Source organism: Melospiza georgiana, chromosome 4 (assembly GCF_028018845.1).
Source record: "Melospiza georgiana isolate bMelGeo1 chromosome 4, bMelGeo1.pri, whole genome shotgun sequence".
NCBI classification, from domain to species: Eukaryota; Metazoa; Chordata; class Aves; order Passeriformes; family Passerellidae; genus Melospiza; species Melospiza georgiana.
The window spans coordinates 64,222,785-64,235,844 of NC_080433.1; the positions used below are offsets into that span (position 1 = coordinate 64,222,785).

General features: G+C 34.5%; 1 protein-coding gene across 8 annotated transcripts in view; it reads right to left on the minus strand.

Annotated features, from left to right (window-relative positions):
* The window catches only part of TAFA5 (TAFA chemokine like family member 5), a 419,600-nt gene that overhangs the window by 195,172 nt on the left and 211,368 nt on the right, over positions 1–13,060 (minus strand). For all 8 annotated transcript variants that reach the window (XR_009114349.1, XR_009114348.1, XR_009114347.1 and 5 more), the window contains one exon: positions 1,982–2,131. Coding sequence is in view for 4 of the 8 variants with exons in the window: in XM_058021942.1 (XP_057877925.1) it covers positions 1,982–2,131 (150 nt within the window). In the remaining 4 variants the exon portion in view is untranslated. The remainder of the gene's footprint in view (positions 1–1,981; positions 2,132–13,060) is intronic.

Consider the following 13,060-nt stretch of genomic DNA (forward strand, 5'->3'; position numbering starts at 1 on the left):
TGGTGCGTTTCAAATGATGGTTTTTCTCATTTTGAAAATTTACCATTTTGTGTCCAATGGGAATATCCACAGAAGAAACTTGTACCCATTATCCCTCATGTTTTCCATGTGACTCCTTGACAGCTTTAAAAATAAATAATTAGGGTATTTAGACACAAATGTTAAAGGGAAGCTTTATTTTTCAACTGATGAACTTTCTACTTATTTTTCAAATGTGAAGTATTTCATAAAGAACCTTCTCTGACTACATGATCTCAAACCTGTCATTTAATTCTCTGTTTTCATAAAATGATGGTCAAGCACATTGAAAGCACAAACAGAATTTGAAAGAGAATTTCTTCATGAGTTTCCCCCAAGAAATAAGTAAAGAAAGAAAAAATATTTTCAAATATCAAATTAACTCAAAGCTTCCATTTGAAAACAATCTAATGTAATAATCAAAGGATGAAGTGCAGTCATGTCTTAGTGACATTTACATTCCAGCTAAGTTTCATCTTAAGACACTCACAGGTGTATCAAGGCAAGGCAGAAAAACAGTGTGTAAAATAGAGGGAGGCTTCTGACTTATCCTCGGGAGTTAAGAAGAGATAAATTACTCTGAGAAGGTCCATTTTGCTCTTTATTGGGCATAAAGAAAAACTGGAGTTGCTAGCAGCCACCTTTGGATATCCAAGTTACAGCAAATCAATCTAACCATAGGCCAAAACTGACTGACTAAAAATTATATTTTGTTCCCAGCTGGTGCAAAATTCTTTTTCTTGCTTAGAACTTTGCTGTTTTAAAATAGGAAACATGTGTTGAGTATTTTAATTGGTAGTAAGCATTTTTCCTAGAGTTGGAACTATAAATGACACAATAAAATCATTCCTTTCTTAAGCAATTATATCTTATGATCTAACAATAAAACATGAAAGGAGAACTACTAGATATAGTATTATGTTATGAAAGAGACAGCTAAGAAACTATCTTACAGAATAAGAAAAACAGTGAAAGAAAAATGTAAAAATAGAATGTGCATGATGTTCTATATTTAGCTTTGTGGGTTGGCTCTGAAATCTCCTTTTGAGCTGTCTTTGATAATCACTGGTACGACCAAATTCTGAGGCAACAGTAGGGTGTTCTCCATAATATTTTTATCTGAGGACTTAAACCAGCCAGTATTCAAAGTTAATCCATATTTATTATAGTTCTATACATAAGCATACTTTTTTTTTTTTTTACTTCTGTTAATGGAGACTAGATCAAAACATATAATTCTACATCATTATTTTCAACATGTCTCCAATTTCATTTTTAATATTAATGCTTGCTAAAAGCCCTGCAAGGCAGACCTCTCTTGAAGACCCTCCCACTGTTAACATACCAGAGAATTTCATTTGTCTCAAAATATTATTTCAAAGTGAAACATTTTCATACCTCCCTGCATGTGAGCAGTTTCCCAGCTACATGCTATCAGTGCATCTGCAGTGAATCATACAGAATATCATTTTAAAGAGAGAAGAAATACTGGACATGTGATGTACATTCAGTACTGTATTCCAATTATAGCATCAGTGCTTTCTTCAACAGCATTAAATATCACACAGGAGCAGTCACATTAGCCTCCCAGTGGCATAAGACCTTTGAGGCTTGCTTGCTGCATTTTTTTAATGTCTTAAGGAATAAAAAGTAGAGGAAAAAAGAATGCCATTTCACTGCTGATTCTGTAATCACATGCAGAATATAACAGCACCATGACCTTAACATTCAACTGACTATCAAGTTAAAACAAAAAGTGAAATTTCCAATGAAAAAAATGAAATTGTAATATCTATACTATTAGTCAGTATTACCCTTTGGTTGAATTTCAATGCTATTGCCATTGTTAGTTGGGACAACATGAAAATTTCTTCTATAGAGTTTTTATGGTTTCTTGGGGTTTTCTTGTGAGACACAATTCTTATATTGGCAGACACTGATTGAATAGATTTTTGCTTCTTACCATCAACACACGCTGGCCTTGCTCTTGTTGTCCCGGCAATCTGTCCTTTTTTACACGCACAGCGAGCTGTTTGTCGGGCTATGGTCCTTCGGGGCTGACTGCTATCTCTGTCCAAAGTAACAATCTCACACGTACCTGCAGCCAGCTGACCTGGAAAAGAAACCAGCAACAGGTACCGGAGTCACTGAGTGCACTACGGGAAATCTATTACAGCCAAACAGAGCCACGGCCCTAAGTCACAGCAGACACTCCACAACAAATGGGCAGCCAGCCGATGGATATAATAAAAGTGAGATGACATACAATTTTTCTTTGTGGTGGACATATGAAAACCCTGCACGCTGGTTCTGTCAGAAGATAATGTTCCACAAAAGCCAGAGAGTTGAGGTTACACAGGTTACTTTTACTTATGTTGGCTAAGTAAAGGAAGAAACTGTCACAGCAATGGAATTTAAATGGTATGCTCTTTCACATTTTCAGAAAAGAAATTATAAAGCATACAGCAAATAAAAACTTCCCCAAATTTCCATGAATACAATGAAGTCTTAACTGCTTTGTGTGTTGCTTTTGAAGGAAAAAGCCTTTCAAAGCATGCCCACATTTGACAAACTGTCAGTCCTTTGGCTCTTGCTTCATCTAAACTGAAAGGTAATTAATTCTCTTCCTGATGCATATTTGATGTCGCTATTATTTTCTTCTTTTTCTTTTACTAAATTTACTATGTAACTGCCAAATGTCTTAAATGACACCACACTCTTAGCTCAGTAATTATTTCCTTTTAATTGACTTGTCCAATATAGGTAGCTTTTTCTAAGTACTAAAGAAATTCACACCACCTAATTCTGAATGTGGACAATGTTATGAGAAACAAACAAACAAAAAAAATCCGAAAAATTATTTTATGAATAACATTAGTTTGAAGTTAATGTTATACTTTTAAAGTATTACCTTTTACAGGCAGGAAAGATACACTCTTGAATTTCAATGTGTAGAAAGACCAAAAAAAAATTCCCAATTACTACTCTGCATTACATAAAACTTCTGGGGTTTATAGTACAGTAGTAAACATATGCAACACCATGTGCAAATCATAGGCTTTCCATGTTTTAGTTTTTATTATAAAAAAAAAAGAAAAATTCCATATTGTTTTAGAAAAAAATGCAGTTTAAATAATAGTCACAGTAAATAATTTTGTGCTGTAGAAATAAAAAAAGGAAAAAAATTCTATAATAACATCAAAACTAATAAAAAAAACCCAAACAAATCAACCTAAAATATATATGAATGGCCTTTAAGCCAAAAGGTGCAATGCTATTTTTCCATGCTCCTTTCTTTTTTCATTCAGAATACAAGTTTACCCAGTCTATTCTTCTCAGAAGCAGTTAAAATGCTTGTTGTGTGGAACAGCAAAATATTGCAGACTGTCACCAGCATTGTGTCTCATTCACTGCTAAGGCACCTAAATTTTACGTTTCTGTGACTCTTACACTGCAGTCAATTACAAAATGACAAAAATTAGATCTCAAAGATGGGTATGGAACAAGGTACTACAAATTCTTACAAATATATGACATATGTAAGTAATATACATCAGGCACTTACAAACACATATATTATATTCACAATAGTGAACATTATCACCCCAGTGTTTAAAGGCTGCAGGCAACTGGATTTATGAGCTATGGTCAGTCCTGTGTTTCTACTCTTTTCCACCCAGTCTGTTAATAAAAACATCTTAGGATAAACATATTAATTAGAGGACTTCACTCTGTTATATGCTGCGTTTTTTCTTTATTCATTCAAAAATATTGGATTAGATGCAAAGGTTTAGCAAGAAAGATAGTGGCACAAAATTTTCCAGAAAAAGACAAGGGAGATCCTGCTACATTCAAACATGTTGAACTGAAAAAAACATCCCAAATCATTTGCCTTGGCGCTAACATATTTCATTCTGGTTTGTAGGAGATGTATTGCTCCTAAGGAATATAGCTGTCTTGTTAGATCATGTGAAAAAAAAAGATAATCAGAATTGTATTTAGATCCTGATGCCTTAGGCCACAAAAAAGTGGAAGCGTAAGTAAGACAAGTGTACAGCTTTCCATACTCTCAACTATCCATGAGTCTATTTCTTTCATTAAAAGCTATGATAAATCATACAATCTAGGGGAATAATTGTATAAAATCTCATTTCAGAGGAAAGGAACCAGACTTACAGCACAGTGAAGGCAAATAATGACCATATTCAGAGAATAAAAACAATGAAGCTCTATGTCAAGATAATTTGAGAAGGCAATGAGTTTTCCAGGGACTGCAAGCAATGAGTATCAGTAAGAACAGCTAATGGTATTTTCTGCTTTTGGACCTGTAGAATTTTAGTTCTGCTTTGGTTTCCAGAAATGATAATTTCTTCCAGGCATAGTAACCTAATTTTCTTTATGAATTTTGAAAACTAGGATACCTACACAAGAGTAATTGCTATACAATTTTGTCTGTTGCCTTTCTTTTTTCTATAGCAGAAGAAAATTGTAAGCTGTTGTAGAGGTACAGGAGCTCTTACATATATGACATAAATATTTCTTCCCGATTGTGTCACAGGCTGCAAAGATTGCAAGCATATTAAGCGCTGCAGCAGAGAGTACATCCAGTGTTACTTGGCTTTAGATAGCTGTAAAGCATGAAATGTATTAATTAAGGTTATGGAAGGCCATCTCCAGAGAGAAAGTCATCCTGGTGTAAAACATGTCCTCTCAGTCTTTCATTAGGTAGAGAGTAAGTCTACAGAAGTACACTTAGATGATGTGTGCTACATTGGCTTTTTAGCAATTTAATCTAGAAATATAAGGTACAAGGTAATGGAACTAAATGAATATGCTTCTTGCTAGTACTGAATTGCAAAAATTAGGATGCCTTTCATTTTCAGGGAAGTTAACACAGTGACCTCTTTCAGAGATGCTAATGAAAAAAGGCTGTTCACTGGTGAGCCTCTGAACATGCTCCACTTCACTCCTAAAGTCAGAGAAGAAATCTCAAGGCAGCAATGGCTGGAGTTTCACTGGAGATTTTCCAGTTGAGGGATTAAGAGCCACAGCCCATGAACAGTCATAAAGGCTCCACGCTTTCATTATAATTTCTTTATGTATTTGCAACACACAAAGCAACTCACCATCCTCCAACCTAAACAAAATAATCTTGGTGGTAAAAAAAATCCAAGCATCATTAAAGAATAGAGTCATATTAACCTTGTTTGGAAGTTTTCTTCCAAGAAAATTTTTGGGTTTACTGTTTTAGGAATCAAACATGAGGATTATTTTACAAGTACCATAAAACTGGAGCTTTCCAAGTTAATTAGTAGATATTTCTTTGTTGTTGTTACTGTTATTATATATATATACAAATATATTAAATAATTCTTTTATAATTAAGACCTCATGGAAACTTATTTGATTTTTAGTTGTCACCATCTGAGTACTAAACAGAGAAAAGTTTCAGCTCTTTAATGCTATTTTATAGTGTAGCACTGCATTTTTAAAATGCCAGTAGATCTCTCCCCACTCTCTCCCACCCCAAACACAAATGCTTTTACATGGAATTATTTCAGAAAAAGGAAAAAAAACACACAATTCAGAATTAAAAATGCAAGTCAAAGTAAACAAAAATTTAAAAAAAAAATCACAACTTGCTAAAATTTTAAGTAAAACAGGACTGGGCTCGTGGCTTGTGTCTTGAAATTGTTTACAGTAACTGCTGTATACATCACTTTTTTTTGTTTATTCTAAATGAAATCCATTTGTGATCAGTCCTCAAACTGTTCTTTGAGAGACTTTCATAGAAGTGTAGGAATCATGAGTATTGGCATATATATTTAGCAAATGTGCAGGAAATATCTCAAGCAAAAACAGCATATTTTTAAAAGATCTTTAGTACTTGCATTCTTGAAAGAAAACAATTTGTTATTGAAAAGCTTAAGAACAGAGGGCATTTTTCATGTTTACCACTAGGACTCTTCTGTAAACTAAATGTCATTGTTGAAAGAACAAAGATTTTGAAAAATCTGTATTTTCTGCAATAGTTAAAAGCCTTAAATAATAGATATATTTGTATTACATGGAGGGTACTTGGGATGATGTTTTAATTTTCTGTGGCTAAAAATTATTTCTTTAACTAATTATCAACCTTACCTACAGAAATCAAGCTACAGATTTTTTTAAAATTTATGCTTATTGTAAAGCTGAAGGCTTTACCTTTAATTAATTTAAAGAAACAAAATCAAATTATGAATTAATGGAATCTATGGATACAGTGAAAGTAAGTCTTGATCTAAATATACAGATTTTTCCAGGAGTTTAGATTTTATGCTCATCCAGAAAACTTACTTGTGATTTGTACATGCAGGCCTATATTATAGTTTCAGTGAACAATTTTTCCATGCATCACCAATTTGATGCCTAGCAACACAAGCTCTTTTAGCTCAAAATGCATTAAGTTAGATGGTATTAAAATTCTTGGCTGGATTCAGATATGCTTTTGTAAGTGAACACAATGCAGGAGTTGTTTCAAAATCAGATCATAGGAATACATTCAGTAGTTTTCTATTACAATATTGAAATCTTTCTGACAACAGAGCCATGCCAACTCCTGAGGATCAACAATTCCTACTGAAATAAGGGGCAACTGAAGTCCTTAGTGTCACTCATTATCTGCAGTTTGACATTAACCTGAGTAAAAATATTTAAATGTAACTCAATTTAAAATATAAAAAGCTTATGTTTAAGTGGAACTCAATTTTTTGTCATATATCCTTCCTCAAAGAAAATATCCTGAAAGAAGATCTCTTACACTGAAGATGATCCAATTCCAGACAGTCCAATTACATTTTCTTTTTAAACTTTAGTTCATAATGAGGGAGATTACAGCAAGGAATTGGTTTTCCTCAAAGAACCAAACTCATGTTTAAGCTGAAATAGCAGAATCTGTGAAAACCCAACTAGCATTAAATAAGAGCAGGATCTAGGATGCTTCTGGGAAAAAAAAAAAAAAAAAAGCATTTAAAATAAAGTAATAAAGTAAATAAGAGCAGAATTGGCTTAGCCAGTATGGGGAAAAATTTTAATTTTTCAAATTAATCAGCACCATTTCAGAATAACTATCAAATGAGAATATTGTTTCCATTGTTAAGTTATGTGATACAAAGGCATTTCATTTTTTTAATAGATTATGTTTAAACAAATATCTATTTCCCTTTCCTCTTTTCAAAGTCAGTGACATTAAAAGCATTTCTTTCCAAGATGTTTCACATATCATTTTGACCTTATATTCATTTCATTGAAACAAATGTTGTGTCTGTTTAAGTAACAAGGCTACACAAAACAATTCCTCATGCTAGTAGAATTAGACAACCTGTTTAAAACAGTCTGTACCAGTTTTTCTTGAGGGTATGATTATGTCAGTGGAAGACAAGACCGATGAAACAAAAAACTAATTAATTTAGATAATCCTAATCTATTGGTGTAACCCACAGGTGCCCAGTAGAGTAAAAAGCAGTACAGTTTTTTTCAAGAAGAGTCCTTACATTTACTTCATTACAGGTTCAGAGCTATACTTGATGAGAGTCAACACTACAATGTGACCTTTGTAGCTTCTCAATCCTAAAAGAAGTGATTTTGAATTTTAGTGGTATTAAAGAAGAAGATGTCCCTTAAAAGGTGTGGCTTGAGTGCCCATTTTATGAAGAAAAAAATCACTGTAGAACTTAATTAGGTAAAATTTATGAATAATGAGAAAAATATGATTAATGCCTTCTCCTTTAAATACTTAGTTTAAATATTTTTCAGAGTTCCACTGCAATGAAACAGTGTATTATGTCCCCCTAGTAATTACTAATCTTACTGCAATTTTCAGACTACCACTTAGCCATCTCAAGCACATAAACAGCACAGACATTAGGAAAACAGTTTTCAGCTCCTCCATTCTGAAATAAGCAGTAAATTTTAATTAAGATAGATCCTAGTCTTCTAAGTAGCTGCACAGGAAAGAAAATCAAGTCTGTAGAGATTCAAGATACATTCAGGGCCCATTTTGAGATTTCATTTTTTCCCAGATAAGAGTAATGCCCTAACTTATTGCACCTGATTCTGCTATTGCATGTAATTGCTTAATGTTTTGTTGTATAATTAAGAATAATTTCCCCTCTATCTGACTATTAAAAACACAAGAGAAAGAAAAATAAATGTAAAACCCAACTGCAGTAAAAACAAACTGCAAGATTTCAGATTCCAAATGGGATTCTCAATCAGAATTGGTACACAAAGGGGAATTCCAGACCAGAAGAAGATCAAAAAGTCAAGGATGTATGAATAAATTTAGAAACAAGTCATTCGTGCATAGGAACCTAGCTGTAACCAATTTTTCCTCCTTTATTACTTTAAAACATATTTCATACTCCATATGTAGAAATGACAAGGTGTTTGAGTCCTTTTTCTTTAAATAATTTCTGCCTCTGTGTAAGTCAGTGTGAACTGCAAATCTCAGCTCCACAGAGCTGCTCCAAGGAGGACCTGCAGCTCCAAGGGGTTGGTTAATTGCTTCTGGAGGCCCCAGTTGGTTACAGAAAGGAAATAACTACAGGAATTCAGGATTGAACAAAGCTTTGCTTATTTGCATAAGCCAGGAAGTGGCTCTTATTCTATTATTTACTAAAAATATTAAAAGATGTTAAAAAAAAAGAAGGAAGAAAAAGAGGGAGAAAAAAGGCAAAAGGAAAATAAAATGAAAAAGAAAACTTAAAAAAAAAAAAGAAAAAGTAAAAAAATAATCCTTCTATGTCTTTACCAGCCTCCACATGTAAAATAAACCTAGCCTGTTCATAAAACCAACATAATAGCCATAGGGGAAAAAATGTTATTGGAGGGATGCTGATATTCCTCTTGAGAAAGACAGGAATAAAAAGCACAGGTTTGTCTAAAAAGCTACTGACATTTGTTGGAGCCAGAAGCTGTATGTCAGGAAGGAACAAGTCTGTTGTGTTAGCAAAATATGTCACTGCAGGGAGCATGAAATCAGTTTGAAAGAACATGCAGATAAAGTCATATATCAGAAGTAGATATAATGTAGCTGCTCAGGTAAACAGTGTTTTTAACTTCTCAGGCTTTACTTTGCGCTATCAAACCCTTATCCTAGGATTAGCTCATTGCTATTCTAGAAGGATTTGAAAACTTACAAATGAACAACCTTTAAAAACTCACCATACAAGTAGCCACCCTATTTGTATCAAGGAATGCACTGCAAGATTCTGAGTTCAAAAGGTGAGCAGGTTTTGGGTAAAATTTGGTCTAGTAAGGGCCGTGCAGGAAAGAACTAACATACTGAAATTTTGTTTTCTTGAGTCCTGTTGATATGTCTCAGTCCTTAAACTGCAGAAACAATAACCCCAAAGTCTACTTACCATCCACCAGGAACTAAGTTGTATCCTAAGTAAAAAGAACTGTGTCATTATTCCATGCCTGTAGCAGGTTTCAAAACCTGAAGGCCAAAGTAAGCTGCTGAAGACAACAACTACCTAACACTATCCAGCCTTGTTAACATGCCATATGCTAACTCATACCTATGTATGAATAAAAAATTCAGATTATGAAAATTTTCTGTCATTTTTGTAGGACAACTATTATCACAGCACATAACCTACTCTCCTGTTAAGTATGTCTAAATGATATCTTTAAAATAAGGCTGTTTATTTTCACTACTGCCTGTAACATTGCTCTTCCCTTTTCTCAAAAGACTACGACAAAAAAACCCTAAAACATTTTCTTTGTAGTAATGGCACTGAAATGCAGTTGTTTTTTTGGTAATCTAGATGGCAGGCTTACCCTGAAGTCACTACATAGCAGACAAAATGTTCTAGTAGCTAAGGCAATTATTTTGCCATCTTTTTTGTTTATGGAAAAGGTCCATAAACATTCTCCATTTAAAATAAAGTCTCTCAAGACTTGGTTATGCTGCACTTGCTGTGAACTTATAGGTACAACAGCTCACACATAACCACAGGGAAATAAAAATTTATCTTAGTAACACAGCAAAAATAAACACTGGAAAAAACAAAAAGAAATAAGCTATCCAAGAAGGAAACAAATCTCAACAATTTTTAATGTCTTACTATACCTGAGAAGAAGTAGTCCCACTGAAAATATATGACATTAATTAGAAGTATTATGGATGAATCCAAATCAGTCTCATGCTGGGAAATCTTGAGGAGACAAAGGATCCTCAAGCCCAAAGCTCCAACAGGCAGAATTTGCATCTCTTGCAGTGTGTCTGCAGTGATCACAAAGGAAGTTTATGGTGCATGTGTTCAACTAATCTGGATGCTAGCAGGAGCGCTCAATTCAAGCTCATCATCAGGAGCAGAGCAGAACAGCTAGCACCTGTTTGCCCTCCCTGTTGTCACTGCTCCCAGCAGAGCAGTGCCTCCAGGTGCACAGCAGGGCACAAGGGAGGCCCTCATTCAGGGGCTCTGCTGAGCCCATGGCGACATTCAGCACACAGGCCCCACTACTGCAGGGACAGCACCAAGGTAAGAGTTAAAAAACAGATACAGCATGCAAAAGAATTATGTCCTTTCTGTTAGGCTAATACAGAACTTCAGCCCCAACCAGAAGGAGTGAACTTCAGACCAGGCTTCTTAACTGATTAATCTGAGTGATGGCTTTCATTTTAAAAGTTTGGGAACAGGGTCTTACACAAGTGTGACAGAGAAGCATGAGTATGCTGGCTATTATTCTCAGATGTTCTGCAGACTTGGAGGAGTGATTTTCTATCTGGGCCAGCTTCACTGCTGCATTTTCCATTTTTATCTGTTTTGCTCAAAATGACTTATGAAACAGGTGCACGCTGAAATGAAAAGTTTTCATGGATAAAATCCATGATTTTTATATCCTTATTTCTAGTCCTCCAAGAATATAACCATTTATGGGATAAGATTCTCTTCTGCACAACTCAGAGGAGGGTGTCAGAAAAGGAGTTTTTAAGTTGCTCATGTATCCAAGGCTACCCAAAGAGAGAGCGGTTAACGAGGACGACTGTCATCCCACCCACCTTTACCAATCAGTAAAGAGCCCAAGATTAGAGACATACAAAATATCTCCTCCTGTGTCCCACTAACCAGGAACAATACCTTCCATTTACACACCTAAGTGTTCAACCATTGCACACTCACAATTCCATTATTTCAACTCTACAACATACGGAAGGGCTTCTGCTTAAAGTATGTCATGTGTGTTCACACTAGTTCTAGAATTGATCTCAAGTTACTGAAAACCTGAAAATATCTTAACTGTACAAATTCATTTTCTTTTGGACTTAGTGCCTGCAAAATAAACACAGACAAATCTATCAACAGAAGCAAAAATTATATGGCATGATATTGGCTCATATCATAGAAAGCAATGTCACAAAAAGACTTTATACACTGATGACCTTTTAAAAACTTTAAATGAACATTTATTATTATTATTATTCCCTCTAAAGCAAGGTTCATCTTTTTATGTACTGCTTATCAGTTTTACTAGCTAATAAAAAGTTAAATTATGCCATCAATTTTCCAATGAATGCCTAATAAATAATACTTCCTTAGTTCAAGGTCCTTTAATAAAAAGGAATAAAAATGAGGCCTGACACCACTTTGCTCAGCATTTTGATGAACTAAATTTGCTATTACCCATGGTGTATCATCATGAAATATGTTTTCTAAGATGTAGAATAGACTGTAGCTAAGTTTTCTAAACATAAGCAAACTTGCATAAATTTACACACATACAGATATTCTTCATAGAAGGGTGTGTTGAAGATTATGCATTGAAGGCATTGGTTCTGATATTGACTATAAGACATCAGCTATTTTCCATGGTTCCTCACACAATACTGCTATACTAATAACACAGAGTGGATCATTAAGCCTGCTCTTTGGCATACCATAGTCAATGGTGCAGTATCTTTACTTTAAAATATACAACTCTAAGTCCAACCCAGAGGAAAAATTCATAGCAGAAACTACCTGTGTAAGACTTCCCACTTATTTCTAAGGGAATGCAAAAATGAAAAAAGCCAGGTCTGAGTCTGGTGTTGGCTATACTTTGCATTGTTTGTTCCCATCTACCTGCTAGAACTTTAACATCACAATGCCGACTGCAGACCATGTTTCAGTGTTCTGAGTGTGTCTGGTAGATGACACTAAATTTTCCTCTTAAATTTGAGATTAAGTGCATCAGAAATCATTATAAACTATATTCTATCTTTCATCAGCTAAGACTCTAATAAGACAAGCTAAGATGTGAGATTTGATCAACTCCGTGGGTCACACTGAAGTAGCATCAACCAGAATTTTCTGGAGCAGAGGACAAAAAGAAAATTCTCAAGGTAAAGAGCACCGAGTGTAACTAAATGCTGCTCCTCAAACAGAGGAAAAGCTGAAGGAAAACTGTTAACATAATGGAGAAGCATTAGCATTTCCTGCCTTCCTATTGGTGAGTATATTTCAGTTTAGATCAGTGGTACTGATATTGTGCTCCTGTGGTAATGGCACGTAAGCAGGAGAAAGTATAAAACTCACAGAGAGGAGAATGATCCCACAGGGATGAGTAACACAGCAGTAAAGCAAGATTTATTGAATGAATGTTTGCACTCACCAGATGTAATAAAACTTGAATGATATCAAGCAACTAATGTACATATATGAGATATACATAGTCATGTTGATTACTTATGGCCTGCCCTTCTTATTTTAATTTTCCCAATGGCAATATAGAAACCTGAATGAAAACTGAGGATAAGCTGATAGGAACAAGAACAGAAAAGCTAGCAATAATATTTCATTAAAAAAGGGTTTCTGAAAGACCATATAACCTTTTGTCTAAATGCTTCAAATCCAAAATGTATTAGCTTCAAACAAAATACAGTTATTTTAATTAGGTATAGGTAATCAGAATTTATACAGCAACAGCTAAAGAGAGAGTGATTATGACGCTAAGACAAATCCAATCATTCAGATCAAAGATTGGGCAGGCTATCTTTGCAGAAAATAGGCCAACA